Raw genomic sequence first — 14,919 nt, 5'->3', positions numbered from 1 at the left:
ATGTGTGGAGTCAAAAGGGGAGTGTGTGAACAAGATTCACTAATAAAAACTATGTGCCATCTCTTTGTAATTCATTGCATTTTTTGAAAAATTATAATACTGAAGGTGCATCATGTGGACACAGCAGAAATACAGACACAAATGCAGGTCTTTTAATCAATGCAAGGGTTTATTAGTGCAGTAAACAGAAAATAACTTTCTTGTTAGAATGATTCTACCTGACGTTACATTTTTTTTTTTAGCATTGCTAATGCACAGGAGGAGGCACTGAAAGCTGTCAAAGGCATTCAACTTTAACAGTGCTACTCTAAATGCCCCCTATGGTCCTTGGCTACTCAAAAAAGAAAGAAAGAAACCTGCTGGACATAATGTACAGACGGGATTGTTCTCCTTTTGAACTTGTAGTAAGCCTTGATGAGGTAGAATTCAACTACCCCCCTCTTATGTTCTTATGTGCTCCGAACTGTATGGCGCTTTCCAGACTTTCTCACAAAAGTGAGTAAATATTTGCCCTGGAGTACAATGTTTTCCTTTGAGAAAAAAAAAAAAATGGCAAAGCGGCCTAACACCCACTCCTGATCAGCGGCTTGCACTGTTGTTGGCTTTAGGGTGCAGAGGTCCTCTGCTTGGATACAATTAAAACACGGGGGGGGGGGGGGGGGGGATTGGCCCGGGGCTCGTCTCAGGGTCTTGAGCCGCTCAGGAATGCTAGTGTGAGCCTACAAACCAGGAAACCCACAACTGCCCTCTCCCGCCCTCTGGACGTCAGCGGGCAGGTTCCGGGGCAAGGGCTCTGCACACGCACACGCACACGCGCACACACGCACACACACACACACACACACACACCGATAGCTGTTTAGTGATTGGCAAGTCTGGAAGATGCACTTAACTGTACGTATTGCACTCGAGGGGGTCAATGTCCCTGGATCAAAATAAGCTGTTGTGCAATACTGATTATTGGTGGTGGGGGGGGGGGGGGGGGGGGTCAAAACCAGTTCCAAACTCTTGTTGTGGGCAAACTACAAAACAGCAAACTTTCACCCTTGCCAAGAGGCAAATGACTAACCCACAACTGATCAAATGTTATATGTAAACACTTGTATTTTAGGGGCGGGGGGACTACCTACATTCCCAATTGGGAAATAATACTACAATAAATTCACAATTCTACAAAAAAAGTCATTGCAACAAAGTTGGGAAAAGGTATATAGAATAACATGACATGTAATATATTGCATACTGAACCCCCTGGTCCAATATCTGGAGAAATGAAAAATCAACCCTAAGGCCATATATAAATGACAAACATGGTGACGGGCTCAAGCCAAAGCACTGGAGTGCATTCTGACTCGGCCACCACTGATTCATTAATTATTAAAAAGGGTAGAATACATCGTCCAGAGTAATAAAAAAGGTCACTCTTCTGTTCCCTCTAGGACACTTAAGGGCACCAAAACAATAGGTTTGAACTTCGAAGATCGTCACACAAATGTGTCCGACCGCCCACAACCCACAATAATATTTGTGCGTAGTAGTAGCCGCCATACGCACTGGCACATTAGATATCCGGAAATGCTCAAGTGAACTTTCCCACAGGACATTTGACCGCAGTCGTGCCTGCGCACTCCATTAGGCACCTGATTAGGTTGCCCTCCGTGTCGGAGTAAGGTTGACTTATGTGTGTGAGCTTAAAAAACACTATGAGCCTATGCAAAAAAACAGAGAGAGGAATCCCCTCCCCTCTCCTATGGACGACCATTGTGCCTTCTACACGACCTAGAGCCAACACTGGCCATTACCATCGGGTCGGAGTAAGCGTCCGTAATGCACGGCATTAATCAGCTTAGAGTTGATTATCTCGAGCAAAGCATACAACGGAGCGACCGTGGCCTTGGATAAAACTACACAGTTTCAACACATTACTCTTATCCCCTCGCAGAGTAGAAGGTGTAATCCTATACAACTATCACATGGACTCCCACTAAGCCGTGCTCAGTACAGCTCACAAGGCCTCTCACCTCTACGCGTTCCACCAAACAAACAAAAAGAAAGTTGCATTTTCTACAAATAGATTTTTTTTTTCCCCTCCTAATTTTCATTTTTTAGTTGTCTAAACTAACCTACGAGAAAATAAATACAGAATTGAATTAGATGGAAGCAGCAACAAAGTTTGACTGACGGTGCAATAACAGTGCATTTCTTTTTTTCTTTTTCAGAGTGTGGCTCACCTTGACCACAAATAATTCTTCGAAAGATGCATAAGAAACTGTTGGCAACATACCTGTGCAGTTGACCATTAGTCCTCTGAGTGACTGGAGTCACTCATAACATGCAGTTACCAGTAGGTGGCGTTTCCAAAGAAACATTACATGCGCTACAGCAGATGAAGAGAAGTTGCTGGAAGATCTAAAAAGCTAGCAAAAGTATCTAAGCACTTTACAAAAGAAATCAAAACTAATAAAATCATCCCAGCAAGCTTCCGATTCTGGAATGGATCTGGCCCTGGCCCCGGCAAAGACATGTAGTCAGGGCCAACCCTGTTCAGTTCCAAAACCATTGGCTAACTGCGGTCACTATGGCCTGTAGTCACATACAGCCTACAGTCTTCTCTGTTCACACTAACATAACTGTGCAGGGGTAGGCACTACACTGTTTAAGTTAGACTTTTAACTGCCTGGATCTAGTCATACATATAGAGTATACAGTCATCTAAGTCTAAGAGAAGCAAGGCAGCATCTGACCACTCTCCACACCAAGTCCCTTCAGCTATAACAGACCACACATTCACACACAGATTGATTTGATTGCTATCTCCGCTAATGTAAAATATAGGCCCTCAAATGCGAGGGACACAGAAAAACTAAGCACTGAAGCTTGTGCGGAATGAAATGAGTGGCTGGCCTGTGTTGGCAGGCTCTGTGCTCACTTGCCTTCCAAAGTGCTTCTTCTGGTCTAACTGCTGCTTCCCCAAAAGTCCACATGACCAAACGACATACTTAACATAACAAGACCAAAAAGAAAAGAAAAAAAAAAAGTACAAAAAAAGTACAGTGATTCACAAGCAAGCAATGTGGTAAAGTACGGTGGAGTACTTAGAGTAAATTAATGAAAAGGTGTCCTCTCTGGGATAAAGCGTCCATCATCTGAAGTATGTGGGTTTGGTGACATGAGGTTCACCTGATCATGTTCATTTGCACACAGTCTGTGGGGCTGCTTGGCAGCCAAGGGCATTTTCTCTCTCTTCAGTGGAATGGACACCATCACAGGTACACATCAGTTCTTAAAACGTGTCTGTTCACATATGTGATTGAATTTCCTGCAGAGGGAACACACACGAAATAAGAAACGACACACACACAAAGTTGGGACGTCCCGAAAACCCATATTTAGCGGCAAAAAGGATGTAGACAACATATCAAATGTTGAAAATTACAAATTTGACTATTTCATGGAAAATATGTTCATTTTGAATTTGAATTTTGGAATTTGAATAAGCCAGCAACATGTTTCAAAAAGTTGGGACAGTGGTGTATGTACTACCGTGTCGCTTCACCTCTTCATTTAACAAAATTCTGTAAATGTTTAGGAACTGGAGGAGACCAGTTGAGTTTTGAGAATGAAATGTTTTCCCATTCCTGCCCAATATAGGATTTCAGTTGTTCAACAGCATGCGGTATTCTTCTTGCCAGGGTATGCTGTGACACGAAATGGCTCTGTTTTAACGCTCGCTGTATCACCATGGTGTCTTATGCTGCCGACCAAACCAGGTTATAGCTCAAATCTTGTAAAGTTCTCTCACGTGTAAGATTCGGTCCTATATCTTACAGGTGGAGCTCTGCCTCTGCAAACATTGTGGATCTCGCAGGCACTTTAACAGTGTTGTGCGTGCAAATATGCCACTGTGGACGTGCATACCATACAACATCTGATGACAATCGATGTATTTGATGTTATAGGCTAAAGGCCAGTTACCCTGATTAGTTACCCTATTATTGAAAAATTCAAAACATTTGTTCTCCATGAAATATGTCAAATTTGTCATTTTCAATATATGATATGTTGTCTATGTCTTTTTTGCCGCTAAATATGAGTTTACGAGATTTGCAGATTACTACATTTTGTTTTTATTTGCAATTTACACAATGTCCCAACTTTTTCTGATTTGGGGTTGTAGAATTAAATAGGAACTCATTTCATTCAGAATTCACTACAGCTGGTTTCAGTAACTAAATAAATGTTCAGCAGGCTCTAAAAACTGCCAAGGCAATGTAGCAGGTCCCTCTGCTGGAGAAATATGTGTATGGCAGCCAGGACCACCACTGAATGTTTTTGAGTAAGTGCAACTTGTCTAACAAGCAAAAGGTCATACATTGAAATGTAGGGATAGACATAGCATAGGTAGCATGAAAATATTAAATATATCAAAAAGACTTTTGCAGTCAAATGTTCCAAAGCACGAGGCCAAACTACTGCCAAGCTAGTCTAAGTATGTTATCACCATGTACAACGTTGACTGTGCCAATCTATTAAACCAGCCTTTATCACAATAATGTCGAACACAAAAGCTAACTGCCAGAAATCAGCTACAGAACCTACCACTGATGGCATCCAAAGTGAATGACTAGCATAAAATAATACAAGGTGGATGACCTTCACTTTATCACAAGATGTGTTCATTAACTACAGTGAAATGCATAACTAAGTTAAAATAATCACTATATTGAGAGAACAACATTGTGTAAAATGGGTGGCTCTCATGTGAGAAGAGGCTTACATGGCATGGTGTGCTTTGACTTGAGTACGGCAGTTGCGTCCCCAGTAACAGTCTGGCCGCGACGTCACAGCAGCTGAGAGGGCAGAAAAGCGATGAGTGACACTGGAAAACATCCTCACGTGCTAAACTTACACCTCCCAGTGGATTACACTAAAGAAAGAACACCCATGAAAGGACAACGGCATTCAAAACGGCAGCAATTAAATATTGTGTATAGCCCTCTATATTCACACCATGTAGTTTTCCTTTGATAGCTGAACCCTGTCCAGCGTGTTATGTAATGGCTTCCTGCCCTCAGGCAGTGCAATTAGCCCAATTGGTGGTGGTGGTCTAAGGGTGATGGGGACTCGGAAGTGTGTGAGGTGAGGGCTCACCTGGAAGCTCAGAGGCAGGGACGCTCTCCCTGTATTTGTAGGCCAGCTCCTTGAAGGCTCGCAGACCACAGCAGAAGCACAACACAGCACTGCCGTTGATGCGGCAATCTACAGCAGACACACACACACACATTTTTTTTATACATGTATGTATCTGGTGCATATGCTGTGTTTGTGTGTGTTGAGATGGTATATTGCGTGCGTGCGTGCGTGCGTGCGTGCGTGCGTGCGTGGTGGCAGGAGGAGTGGACTCCCTACCAGACAGATGGAAGACCCCTCGCTGTGCCGCCTGCAGGCCGTCCTGCAGCATCTCCTTCCACGACATCCCTCTCGAGGACAGATAATTCTACCAACAGAAACACCACAGTTACACTTGTTTCTGTGTGCGAGATATCGAGTGAGACCGAGTGACTGGATTATGGATTTACAAACAGAGCAGTGAAAACTGCTGTCGGTACCTGCAAGATTTCAGACTCGTAATTGTTGCTGTTCAGCACCCCGTCGAGGCATTTGTCTGTGAGGTTGAGCTCTGCAGATAGATGTGAGCACACACACACACACACACACACACACACACACACACACACACACACACACACACACACACACACACACACACACACACACACACACACACACACACACACACACACACACACACACACACACACACACACACACACACACACACACTATTGGAGTAACTGCACACAAGGAAAATGTAGAGACAGAGAGCAAGAAAGGAGGAGAAGAGCAAGAGAGGTACAGGGGACAAAAAAGACAAAGAGAAGTCTTCTTTCCTCTACAGCTGACAGCTCTGCTGCCTCAGAGGCTTGGACACAGAGAATGGAACAACTTCTTTCGTGTGTGTGTGTGTGTGTGTGTGTGTGTGTGTGTGTGTGTGTGTGTGTGTGTGTGTGTGTGTGTGTTGCGTGTGTTGCATCGTCCGAGGCGCTTACCGCTGAAGCGTGCTAGGCAGCCCTGACAGCCGAAGCGCTGGCAGCCCCAGTACATGTGGCAGAACGGCCGCTGGCACACCAAACCTGTGGAGCCAAAGACCAATCACATGGACACCTACCCAACAAAGGCACAAGACAAAAACAAGACTGCACTCTCTGAATGGTTGGTTGCCTTTGACTGACAGGCAAGGCGACCACTCACACTGCTGGGAAGACATCTGCTGGGCGGTGAGCTCTCCACGGCGGTCCGGCATTGGCTGAAGGCAGCAGGTGCAGATGACGTGGGGGCCCTGGGGAGGGCAACGGAACTCCGGCTCTGTTGTGGCTACAGAGAGAGAGAGAGAGAGAGAGAGAGAGAGAGAGAGAGAGAGAGAGAGAGAGAGAGAGAGAGAGAGAGAGACAGACAGAGAGACAGACAGAGAGAGAGACAGAGAGAGAGACAGACAGAGAGACAGACAGAGAGAGAGACAGACAGAGAGAGAGACAGAGAGAGAGACAGAGAGAGAGACAGACAGAGAGAGAGACAGACAGAGAGAGAGACAGACAGAGAGACAGAAAGAGAGAGAGACCAGTCGAGCTATTAGTTATGCCCTGCTTTTAGGCAGCTCACAAGGGGAAAGAATAACGTTTGGACTATTTTTTGCACTGAATAGTAATAAATGTGCCCTTTCAAGAAATGAAAGATGATGTATGTGCTAACAGCACAGAATAGAATTTCATGGTGGAGTGGGACAGAAAAGAAAAGACGGAAAGGGAGGAGAGAAAGGGCAGCACCTGGGGAGGCCTCTGCAGACGTGGAGGGTCCCTCTCCTGGGGGCTTCCCTGGCCCTTCGTCTGGAGGTGGGCCTGCGATCCACGACGCATGGCTCATGTCCTTCCTGTAGCCTGGACACTGGCGACAAGTCAGGAACGGCTGACTGTGGACACAACACAACACAACAGGATCAGATTTCAAGCGGCAGACTCCCTCATCAGTTAGAGCCAAAATGGGGAGGCAGCAGTGGTGTAGTCTAGTTAGCTGTAGTGGGTAAACGAAAATCTATCATAGGCTAGTCTTGTCAACTGACCAAGGTATTGCCCAACTAAAGTCTTTGGTAATTTGATTCCAATTAAAGATAATGGTAAGATGCAAAAGGTGATTACAATACATTATCACAATACAAAGAAAACTCAAGAACATTTCCTTGTGCCATACAGGATGACCTGACTGAATGAACTCCTTAAATATCAAAGAGCATGAAGCTGAACGGAGTAAACCTGTTGACAGGTATGTTCTTTGTCTGTGTGTAATCAGCTGTTCAGATATGAGCGGTAGCTGCAGGTGAGGGCTTATGGTGCTGACAGAGTGGAATGCTGATGGGTGGCTCACCTCATGTCTGACGTGTCGCTGTCATTGTCAGAGAGCTCAAACAGGTAGTCAGAGCTGCCCTCCTCGTCGGAGAACGAGCGCTCGATCTTTGGCTGCAGCATGTCCTGAGTGATCTTATTGCGCATGTCCATGCTCCGCAAGTCCTCCTCGCTTCGGCACTTCTCTGTGGCAGGACACACACACACACACACGCACACACGCACACACGCACACACGCACACACGCACACACACACACCTGTATGTACATCTCCACCTTCCTTGTAACTGTTCCTTGCTTTGTTATCAGATGATTATCAGGCGATTACCAGAAAAACAGCGGCCTGTCTGTCCTGTTCTTTCTTATTATCCTGTCTTATATGTTGTGTTATGTCTTATATGTCACTATGCCTGCATGACCAAATTGCTCTTCAGGAATAAATACATTTTTTTGAGTCAAATTTAATTGAAATTGCACTCTTCAGCTGGGGTGAGAGGGAGCATGTTTGTACATACAGTGCTTCTGTATGCATGCTCACAGTCCCATGTTAATGAGTATGTGCTTAACTGCCTTGTCTGTGGAACACCTGGACATTTACTGCCAGTGAGGTCCTACTAAATCCTTGACAGTGTGTATATTTTACACCTATGCATGTCCCGTGAGTGCTTAATGGGATTCTGCTGCAGATATGCATATGAAGTCAGCTCAAATGTGAGAATATTCCTTACTGAAGAACAGAAAATGTCCCAAATTTGCTTAAATATGAATGTTGAAGACATGCATATGATCTTAGCTTTGGTTACAAGTATAAAGCTCATATTTGGTATGTACAATGTTGGACACAAACGTAATTCAATCAAAACTGTGGCATGACTCATACCTGGAGACTACTGTAGATAAACTTCCACTAGGTTACTGTGCTATCTGCTACTGTGCTGTCTTATGAGTGCACACACTCTGTGGTGTGTGTGTGTGTGTGTGTGTGTGTGTGTGTGTGTGTGTGTGTGTGTGCGCATACCTGGGTGCTGCTGCAAGTAGGCCTCCACCAGGTTGTTGAGGATGTGGTTCTTGCGGATCCTCTCCACAGGGCAGCGGCAGGTGGGGCAGAGGGAGGAGCGCTCCATCCAGCCAGAGTAGCAGGCCGCGCAGAACGTGTGCATACAGGGCTGGAGACTAACACGCACACACACAACAGAAGAAAGATGATAAAATATTAACACATGAATTCCTTGGAATACATGAATACAAATTGAAACACTATCGACACAGACACAAAAAAATAGAGCTGGCACAACATTTAATAAAGGCACAACAGAAACCGCCGTTGGCTCGCCAAGTGCAAGTCTGGCGAAACTGTGACCGGTTTGACCGCTTGTTGGCGCGGCGCATCGGACAGGATTGAGACGGCACATGCTGCCGAGTGGCTGATCAAAGTGTGACATCTGCTGTGTGAACATCCCAATCTGGCCTCGGCGCCGCCATTACAAACTAATTGGAATTCACAGTGTTAAATGACCCACATATCACAGCACTGAGGAAATATCCAGACTCAGACATGAGGCAAGATGTCACGCGTCTGTCTCAGAAGGAGAAATATCTCAGTGCTGAATTCTAGGTGTGCTAGGGAAAGCTAAAGTATCCAGGACTATTAGAAATGTACCGTTATCTTACGTGGAAGGATTCATCTTCCTGTCACTTTCCATTGGGTTTTTAGCCATTGTTGTTAGCCATTGTTGTTAGCCATTGTGTTTGGCAGTACACTTAGGGCTTGTTTACTGGACATTGATTGAGCCTGGTCCTTGACTAAAAGAAATCTTCACTGAAGTCTTCGTCTAGTCTAGTACTAGGCTTAATCCATGTTTGGGAAACCGGCCCTAGGGCTAACTAATCCTCTCAAAATTCTGCTCCTGAGCAATATGACTCAGATCTGGTCCATTTACTGGGACTAGAGGGGTGGAACAGAACAGCTCTACACAGAAGGAGGTGTGTGGAGTGTGATGGGGCATCATCACCTGTGGACATCACGGTGTCTTACCTCACACAGTCATGCAACAGGTCCTGACAGATGATGCACGTAAGCGACTCCTCCATCTTGTCTGTTTTGGCCCCCGCAGCTCTCTCCTTCCTTGGCAGCTCCACCACAGGAGGCTGCTTATGCAGCGCTGCCACCTCACCGCAGCCAGAGGGCGCTAGACACAAGTCCTCTCCACCATCTGAAAGACAGAGAGAGAGAGAGAGAGAGAGAGAGAGAGAGAGAGAGAGAGAGAGAGAGAGAGAGAGAGAGAGAGAGAGAGAATCAAATGAACACAAAACCCAAAATGAGAGGGAAGTTAGGGATCAAAGCAAAACAACAGTGTGACAAAGTCCACATGTACTCTACTGTACATAGGTCTGCTGGCATCTTCGTCTTGAGGCGTCTAAGCAAGTACAGGAGGACTGCTGACCTGTGCCCGTACAGTACAGTACAAGTACAGGAGGACTGCTGACCTGTGCCCGTACAGTACAGTACAAGTACAGGAGGACTGCTGACCTGTGCCCGTTTTCCTCTTCTTCCTCTCCGGCTCCAGGCTCTCTCCCTCCCCAGTGGAGCACGGGCTGGCTTCACGGCTCCGGAGCATTTCCCGGAGGGTGAGTGGCCTGGCGTGGGCATGAGGGCCCCCAGCGTAGAGCAGTCCAGCAGCAGCAGGACTCTGGGAGGAGGAGGGGGAGGAGGACTCGCCACCGAGAGCGTGTAAACAAGCAGCCTCACCTGGACCTACACGATAGACACAACACAGTCTTACTTCACGTTCAGTGAAGACAAGGCAACTTAGGCCATTAGTCAGGGGCAGGTAGAAACCATCAGCAAATAGAGAGTGATCTACTGTGATGTGAATACAATTTAATGGTGCAGTGTTGTCTGTGGTTGCACCAAGCATAAAAAGAACCTGTATTCACTGAAGTGAAGTAGCTCCATAGTGTGAAAAAAGAAACAAATTTTACAAAGCAACACATTTCTGGCTGCAAGCTCTTCCCAAATAGGAGGCTTATCGGTAGTCTAAACTAATGTAACTGATCGCCTGTACGGATGACTTACAGTTCATCAGGTTCAAATGAAAATCAGGAACAATAGTTTCAACAAGCCCCAGTCAAAAGCACCCAGTAGTTGTGCTTTTGTACATCTCTTCCTTAAAAGAGTTTCACGAGCATCACTGAATTAGTATCCTCTGAGCATCTTACAAATCCCCCCAAAATGTCCAACTGCTGTGATATGCTGTGATATGCTCCAAAGCTACACCTTTGACTTAATTTGCATGGTTGCTCAAATTTTGAAAAGCACTTTCCTTTCCACTGCTTACATCAACGATCTCACAGTGTGCAATACTGACAAGAAATATGCATACGACTGTAGGAAGTATATAAGAAAAGAAACTCAGAGAAACACATGAAAGGAAAGAGAAACGCTTTAGAAATGAGGGTTTCTTTAAGGTTCTTGAGGGTTCTGCGCTGTGCCTACTGTACCTGAGGCCGAAGCCTGGGGTCCTGAAGCTGTGGAGGGGGAGAGGCAGTACATGTGAGAGGTGGAGGTGGAGGGCTGGGGCTCCTCCAGGGCCAGCTGCTGCTGTGGGGCAGGAGGCTGAGGAGAGGCTGCCACTGCTGGGGGCTCTGGGGTGCTCTCGGCTCTCCTCTCCTGTCTGGCCTCTACTGGCTTCCCACCGTCTGCAAGGTAAACACAGAACAAATCAACATACATTATAAACAATTCTATACAATTCTATACTCGACAAGATCAATTGGGAGCAGACTCCATAATTCGGAAGGTTGAATTAAATTTAACTTAATTAGGTCATCTTTAACTTAAAATTGAATTGTAATGATTGCTGAATACAACTAACAGTAGATCAAAATAAAAACAAAAAAAGCAGAGGTCTAAAGAAGTGATTACTCCATACAGTTCTAAATGGAAATGACTGAAAGTCATACTTGCCATTTTGAGAGGGAGCTTGAGGTGGCCTCATGGACTGAAAAATGTATGCAATGTCTGCAAGAAGAAAAAAGTTTGTATTCTGCTGAACTGAAGGAATATTGTTATTTGTAAAGCATGCAACACCCACATGAAACCAGGAGGAACAAATCTGAAATGTCCCTTGACAAGTAGCAGAGTTTTCGTTTACCAGTGCCACATAAGCAAATTACACAGGGAACTCATTTCCTATGCATTAAGCAACTTCACATTTTGCGAAACTCAAAGGTCCGTTAAATGTCATCCATTTAAAGAGCCATGCAATACGGGTAAATAAATTGCAGGACCAAAACAAACAAGTAAACACAAACAAACAAACAGAACAAAGGGCCCAGGCCAAGGCCTGTCATACTCACTTTGCTCTGGTTCATTTTTCCTATACACAAAGTAGATCACGTCACCGTTCTGCAGGAGGTGCATTTGTTTTTTCACTAACTTGGACATGTTGATCACCGTACCGTTTGTACTATGGGGCAGAAAAATAATGAATTAAATAAAACTTTATTCTGAAGTTACAGAACAAAATAGTGTTTCTATTGGTTACTGCTTAGGTTTCTGCTCATTTATAAAAAACAGATACTTTACATTAACAACTATGACAAACTGTAGAATGAAGTAGAACAGATTGCAGATTTTGTTACTCAACCTATACAAATGTCACTTAATAGTTTGGGATAGTCCAAATTGCACTGAGGGTGTTTATTTGTTGCAATCATGCCATATTGAAGAATAGGAGCCAATGCTGTGAATATTGTAGGGCTGCACAATTATCGCAATCGTAATCGCAATATGAACCAACGCAATTACCTAATTGCAAAAGCTACAAATAATCGAGTACAGTTCATTTTGTCACATTTCTGACTTTTATATTCATTCCATCCTCCTAGACTATGCCACTTCTGGTTGGTGGCACAGAAATTCTGATTGGTGAGTTTCACAGTCGGTTGGGGGTGCCGTGCTTCTTGTGCACTAGGTATGCTCACCAATCAGGGGTGGCACAAATTAAAGAGACATTCGAATAATAAACTGAAACAATTAATTGACATTCAAAAATCATATCGCAAATCATAATCGCAATATCGGTCAGAAAATCGCAATTTGATATTTTCCTCAAATCATGTAGCCCACTAGCCCTATAGCAAAGTTTGATGTTAATCTAACCCCTGAAAACCAGGTAACTTTAACAGCAATCTTCTACCACGGGGCACACAGACACATAAACACAAATTAACACATCCTGAGCCTAAAACATGGGCTTACCTCATATCCTCCAGCCAAACCTTCCCTGATTGCTCATCCTGCACAATTTTACAGTGGTCTCCTGAGACCAGTTTGTTTGCAGGAAAAGACAAATCACAGCCTAAACAAACAACAAGGATGAGTAGTTTAAGTCTTGGCCAATGGATGAATGTAACCATAATTTAACACATTTGCACAGTGGTATGCCTAAGTGTGTGAAAATTACAAAATAAAACAGAAACACAACACAACACTTCTCTGTGGTCATCTAACTAAAGATAACCCCAAATACCAAAAGTGGACTTTGAGATTTTCTCCTCAGCTAATGCAACTGTTTTTTATTAGCATTACTCATGCGAAAGCCGTTGTAGTCTCAAGTGCTCCTGGGTTTTACATTAAAATTCAGAGGGAATGGGACTGAAGAGGCACCAACTCATTCAACATGCGTGCAGACAAATGAATTAAAGCCCACTGGTTGGGAAGCAGACACAGATCTCGACATAAAAGGCCCAGACTCAGACAGAGCCAGGGACATCTAACCTTTGCCTGGGCTAGACCCATACAAAAAAACTGATTAATATTCTGCACGCATGTTCTCAATAGACGCCTTTGTCATTATTACTAGGGGGGTGGTGTGTGAGTGTGCGTGGGTGTGTGTGTGTGTGTGTGTGTGTGTGTGTGTGTGTGTGTGTGTGTGTGTGTGTGGTGGGGGTGGGGGTCTAAGTTTACAGAACTAAAGAAGATATTGTGCAAGAGATGAACTGATTATATAGGGCTCAATCAGACTCGCGCAGCCCGTGTCTGCAGCATCTTTTGTCATGTCTAAAGTAGATTAAGCTACTGCTGCAAAGGAATGGCGAAGTTTGGATTGCAGATGACAAAGACAGGCTATTTAACCAGTATTTCAACATACTCGGGATTATTGGGTTTTTATAAACATTTTCTACTAGTTAAATACTGGTGGGCGTTTGGTGCGTTGTAATTACAAAAACATAAACAAACCCATGCATAACGTTAGACAATCAAGATGGAGAAATGTAACTCACCCTTCCTTCGCCCGATGGTGCATTCTCGGTTGACAAGTAATACTTCGGAATCACAACTTCGGTCCAAACTTATCAGCTTCCCCCAAGGTTGACTTCTAGACTGGTTTTCCATTTTCCACGATTTTGATTGTAAAACAACGCCTAGGACCGAAACGATGTCGAGGTTAGAATCGCTGTAATGTTGAAGAAATTGTGCTTTCGTTTCACATACATGGGTGTAGCTTGCTAGTTGGCAAAAGAACGACAATAAACAGCAGTGCTGCCGAACGTCAGCTATACCAGCTCGGTAGTTTTGACCGATGTAATGATCCCCACAATATGTTGAAGACCAATTTCACTGCTACCCAAAGATAAATAGTTTACGCACAGAAACATCCGCTGAGTCGAGGGGAAAAATCACTCCTACACTACACAGCACTAAATACACCAACAAGCTATCTGTCCACCAACATGCTAGCCAGCCAGGAAGTGCTTTGCTAGCTTGTAATTATCGCTTCTATCTAACTCGCATCGATTGATACCCGATATAAACGTTTAAGCATGCATGAACACAACGACGATTCTTAACAGGAAATCACATGTATGGTAAGTCTCCTTACAGTCGATTGTTTCTCTTACCAGATAAAACTATTCGGTCCTTCTGGGGCTGACAAAGTGGCTATGCTAGCAGGCTAACGTTAGTTGCCTAAAAGCTAAACGTGGCTCCAGTGTTTGTGCTCTTTGCTAGCTCCACATCCACTACAAGACAAAATTCGTTAAATAGTTTGCAACATATGAATCGCAAACTTATTTTTAAGTGAACGAAGGCAATTTGTTTGAAATAAACAATTAGATTCGTTATTCATTGCTGGCAAGTGTATCTGGTTAGCCTAGGTTATTTTGTTTGGCGATGTTCAGCACCTTCAAGTCAGTGCTTGGCCCCGAGTCCAACACTTCCTGGCAACCAGAGGTATTTACAGACATCAGCTGATTGTAGAGGGGCGGAGGATGTGGACTGTGGGAATGGAGACAGCAGGAGGGGGGGCATACTTGTCAGTCGTCTGTGTGCAGTTTCACATGTTTCATTGAGTATGAATGTGTGTGTGTAGGCTTTATATATATATATTATATATATATATATACATATATATATATATATATATATATATATATATATATATATATATAGGTGTG

The 14,919-nt window shown here is 44.3% G+C and overlaps 1 protein-coding gene across 1 annotated transcript; it reads right to left on the bottom strand.

Moving 5' to 3' along the window:
* Positions 1–970: 970 nt before the first annotated feature.
* Positions 971–14,665, bottom strand: chfr (checkpoint with forkhead and ring finger domains, E3 ubiquitin protein ligase). Its single transcript, XM_076270553.1, has 18 exons — positions 14,365–14,665; positions 13,747–13,887; positions 12,722–12,821; positions 11,818–11,927; positions 11,426–11,479; positions 10,960–11,157; positions 9,989–10,213; positions 9,494–9,671; positions 8,477–8,631; positions 7,480–7,642; positions 6,885–7,027; positions 6,313–6,435; positions 6,111–6,194; positions 5,610–5,680; positions 5,410–5,497; positions 5,152–5,259; positions 4,778–4,850; positions 971–3,319 (listed from the first exon to the last, which is right to left on the bottom strand). Exons 2-18 carry the CDS (start codon positions 13,856–13,858, stop codon positions 3,277–3,279), a joined length of 2,028 nt encoding a protein of 675 aa, XP_076126668.1. The 5' UTR covers positions 13,859–13,887; positions 14,365–14,665; the 3' UTR covers positions 971–3,276.
* Between the last annotated feature and the right edge of the window lie 254 nt (positions 14,666–14,919).

The sequence above is a fragment of the Alosa pseudoharengus genome, unplaced genomic scaffold, assembly GCF_046254945.1.
Source record: "Alosa pseudoharengus isolate Yale_2024_CS ecotype anadromous, Long Island Sound unplaced genomic scaffold, YU_APseudo_1.1 YU_APseudo_1.1_scf_6, whole genome shotgun sequence".
In the NCBI taxonomy this organism is placed as follows: Eukaryota; Metazoa; Chordata; class Actinopteri; order Clupeiformes; family Clupeidae; genus Alosa; species Alosa pseudoharengus.
Note: the sequence above shows the minus strand (reverse complement) of the source record. Positions and strands in the feature narration are given on the sequence as shown.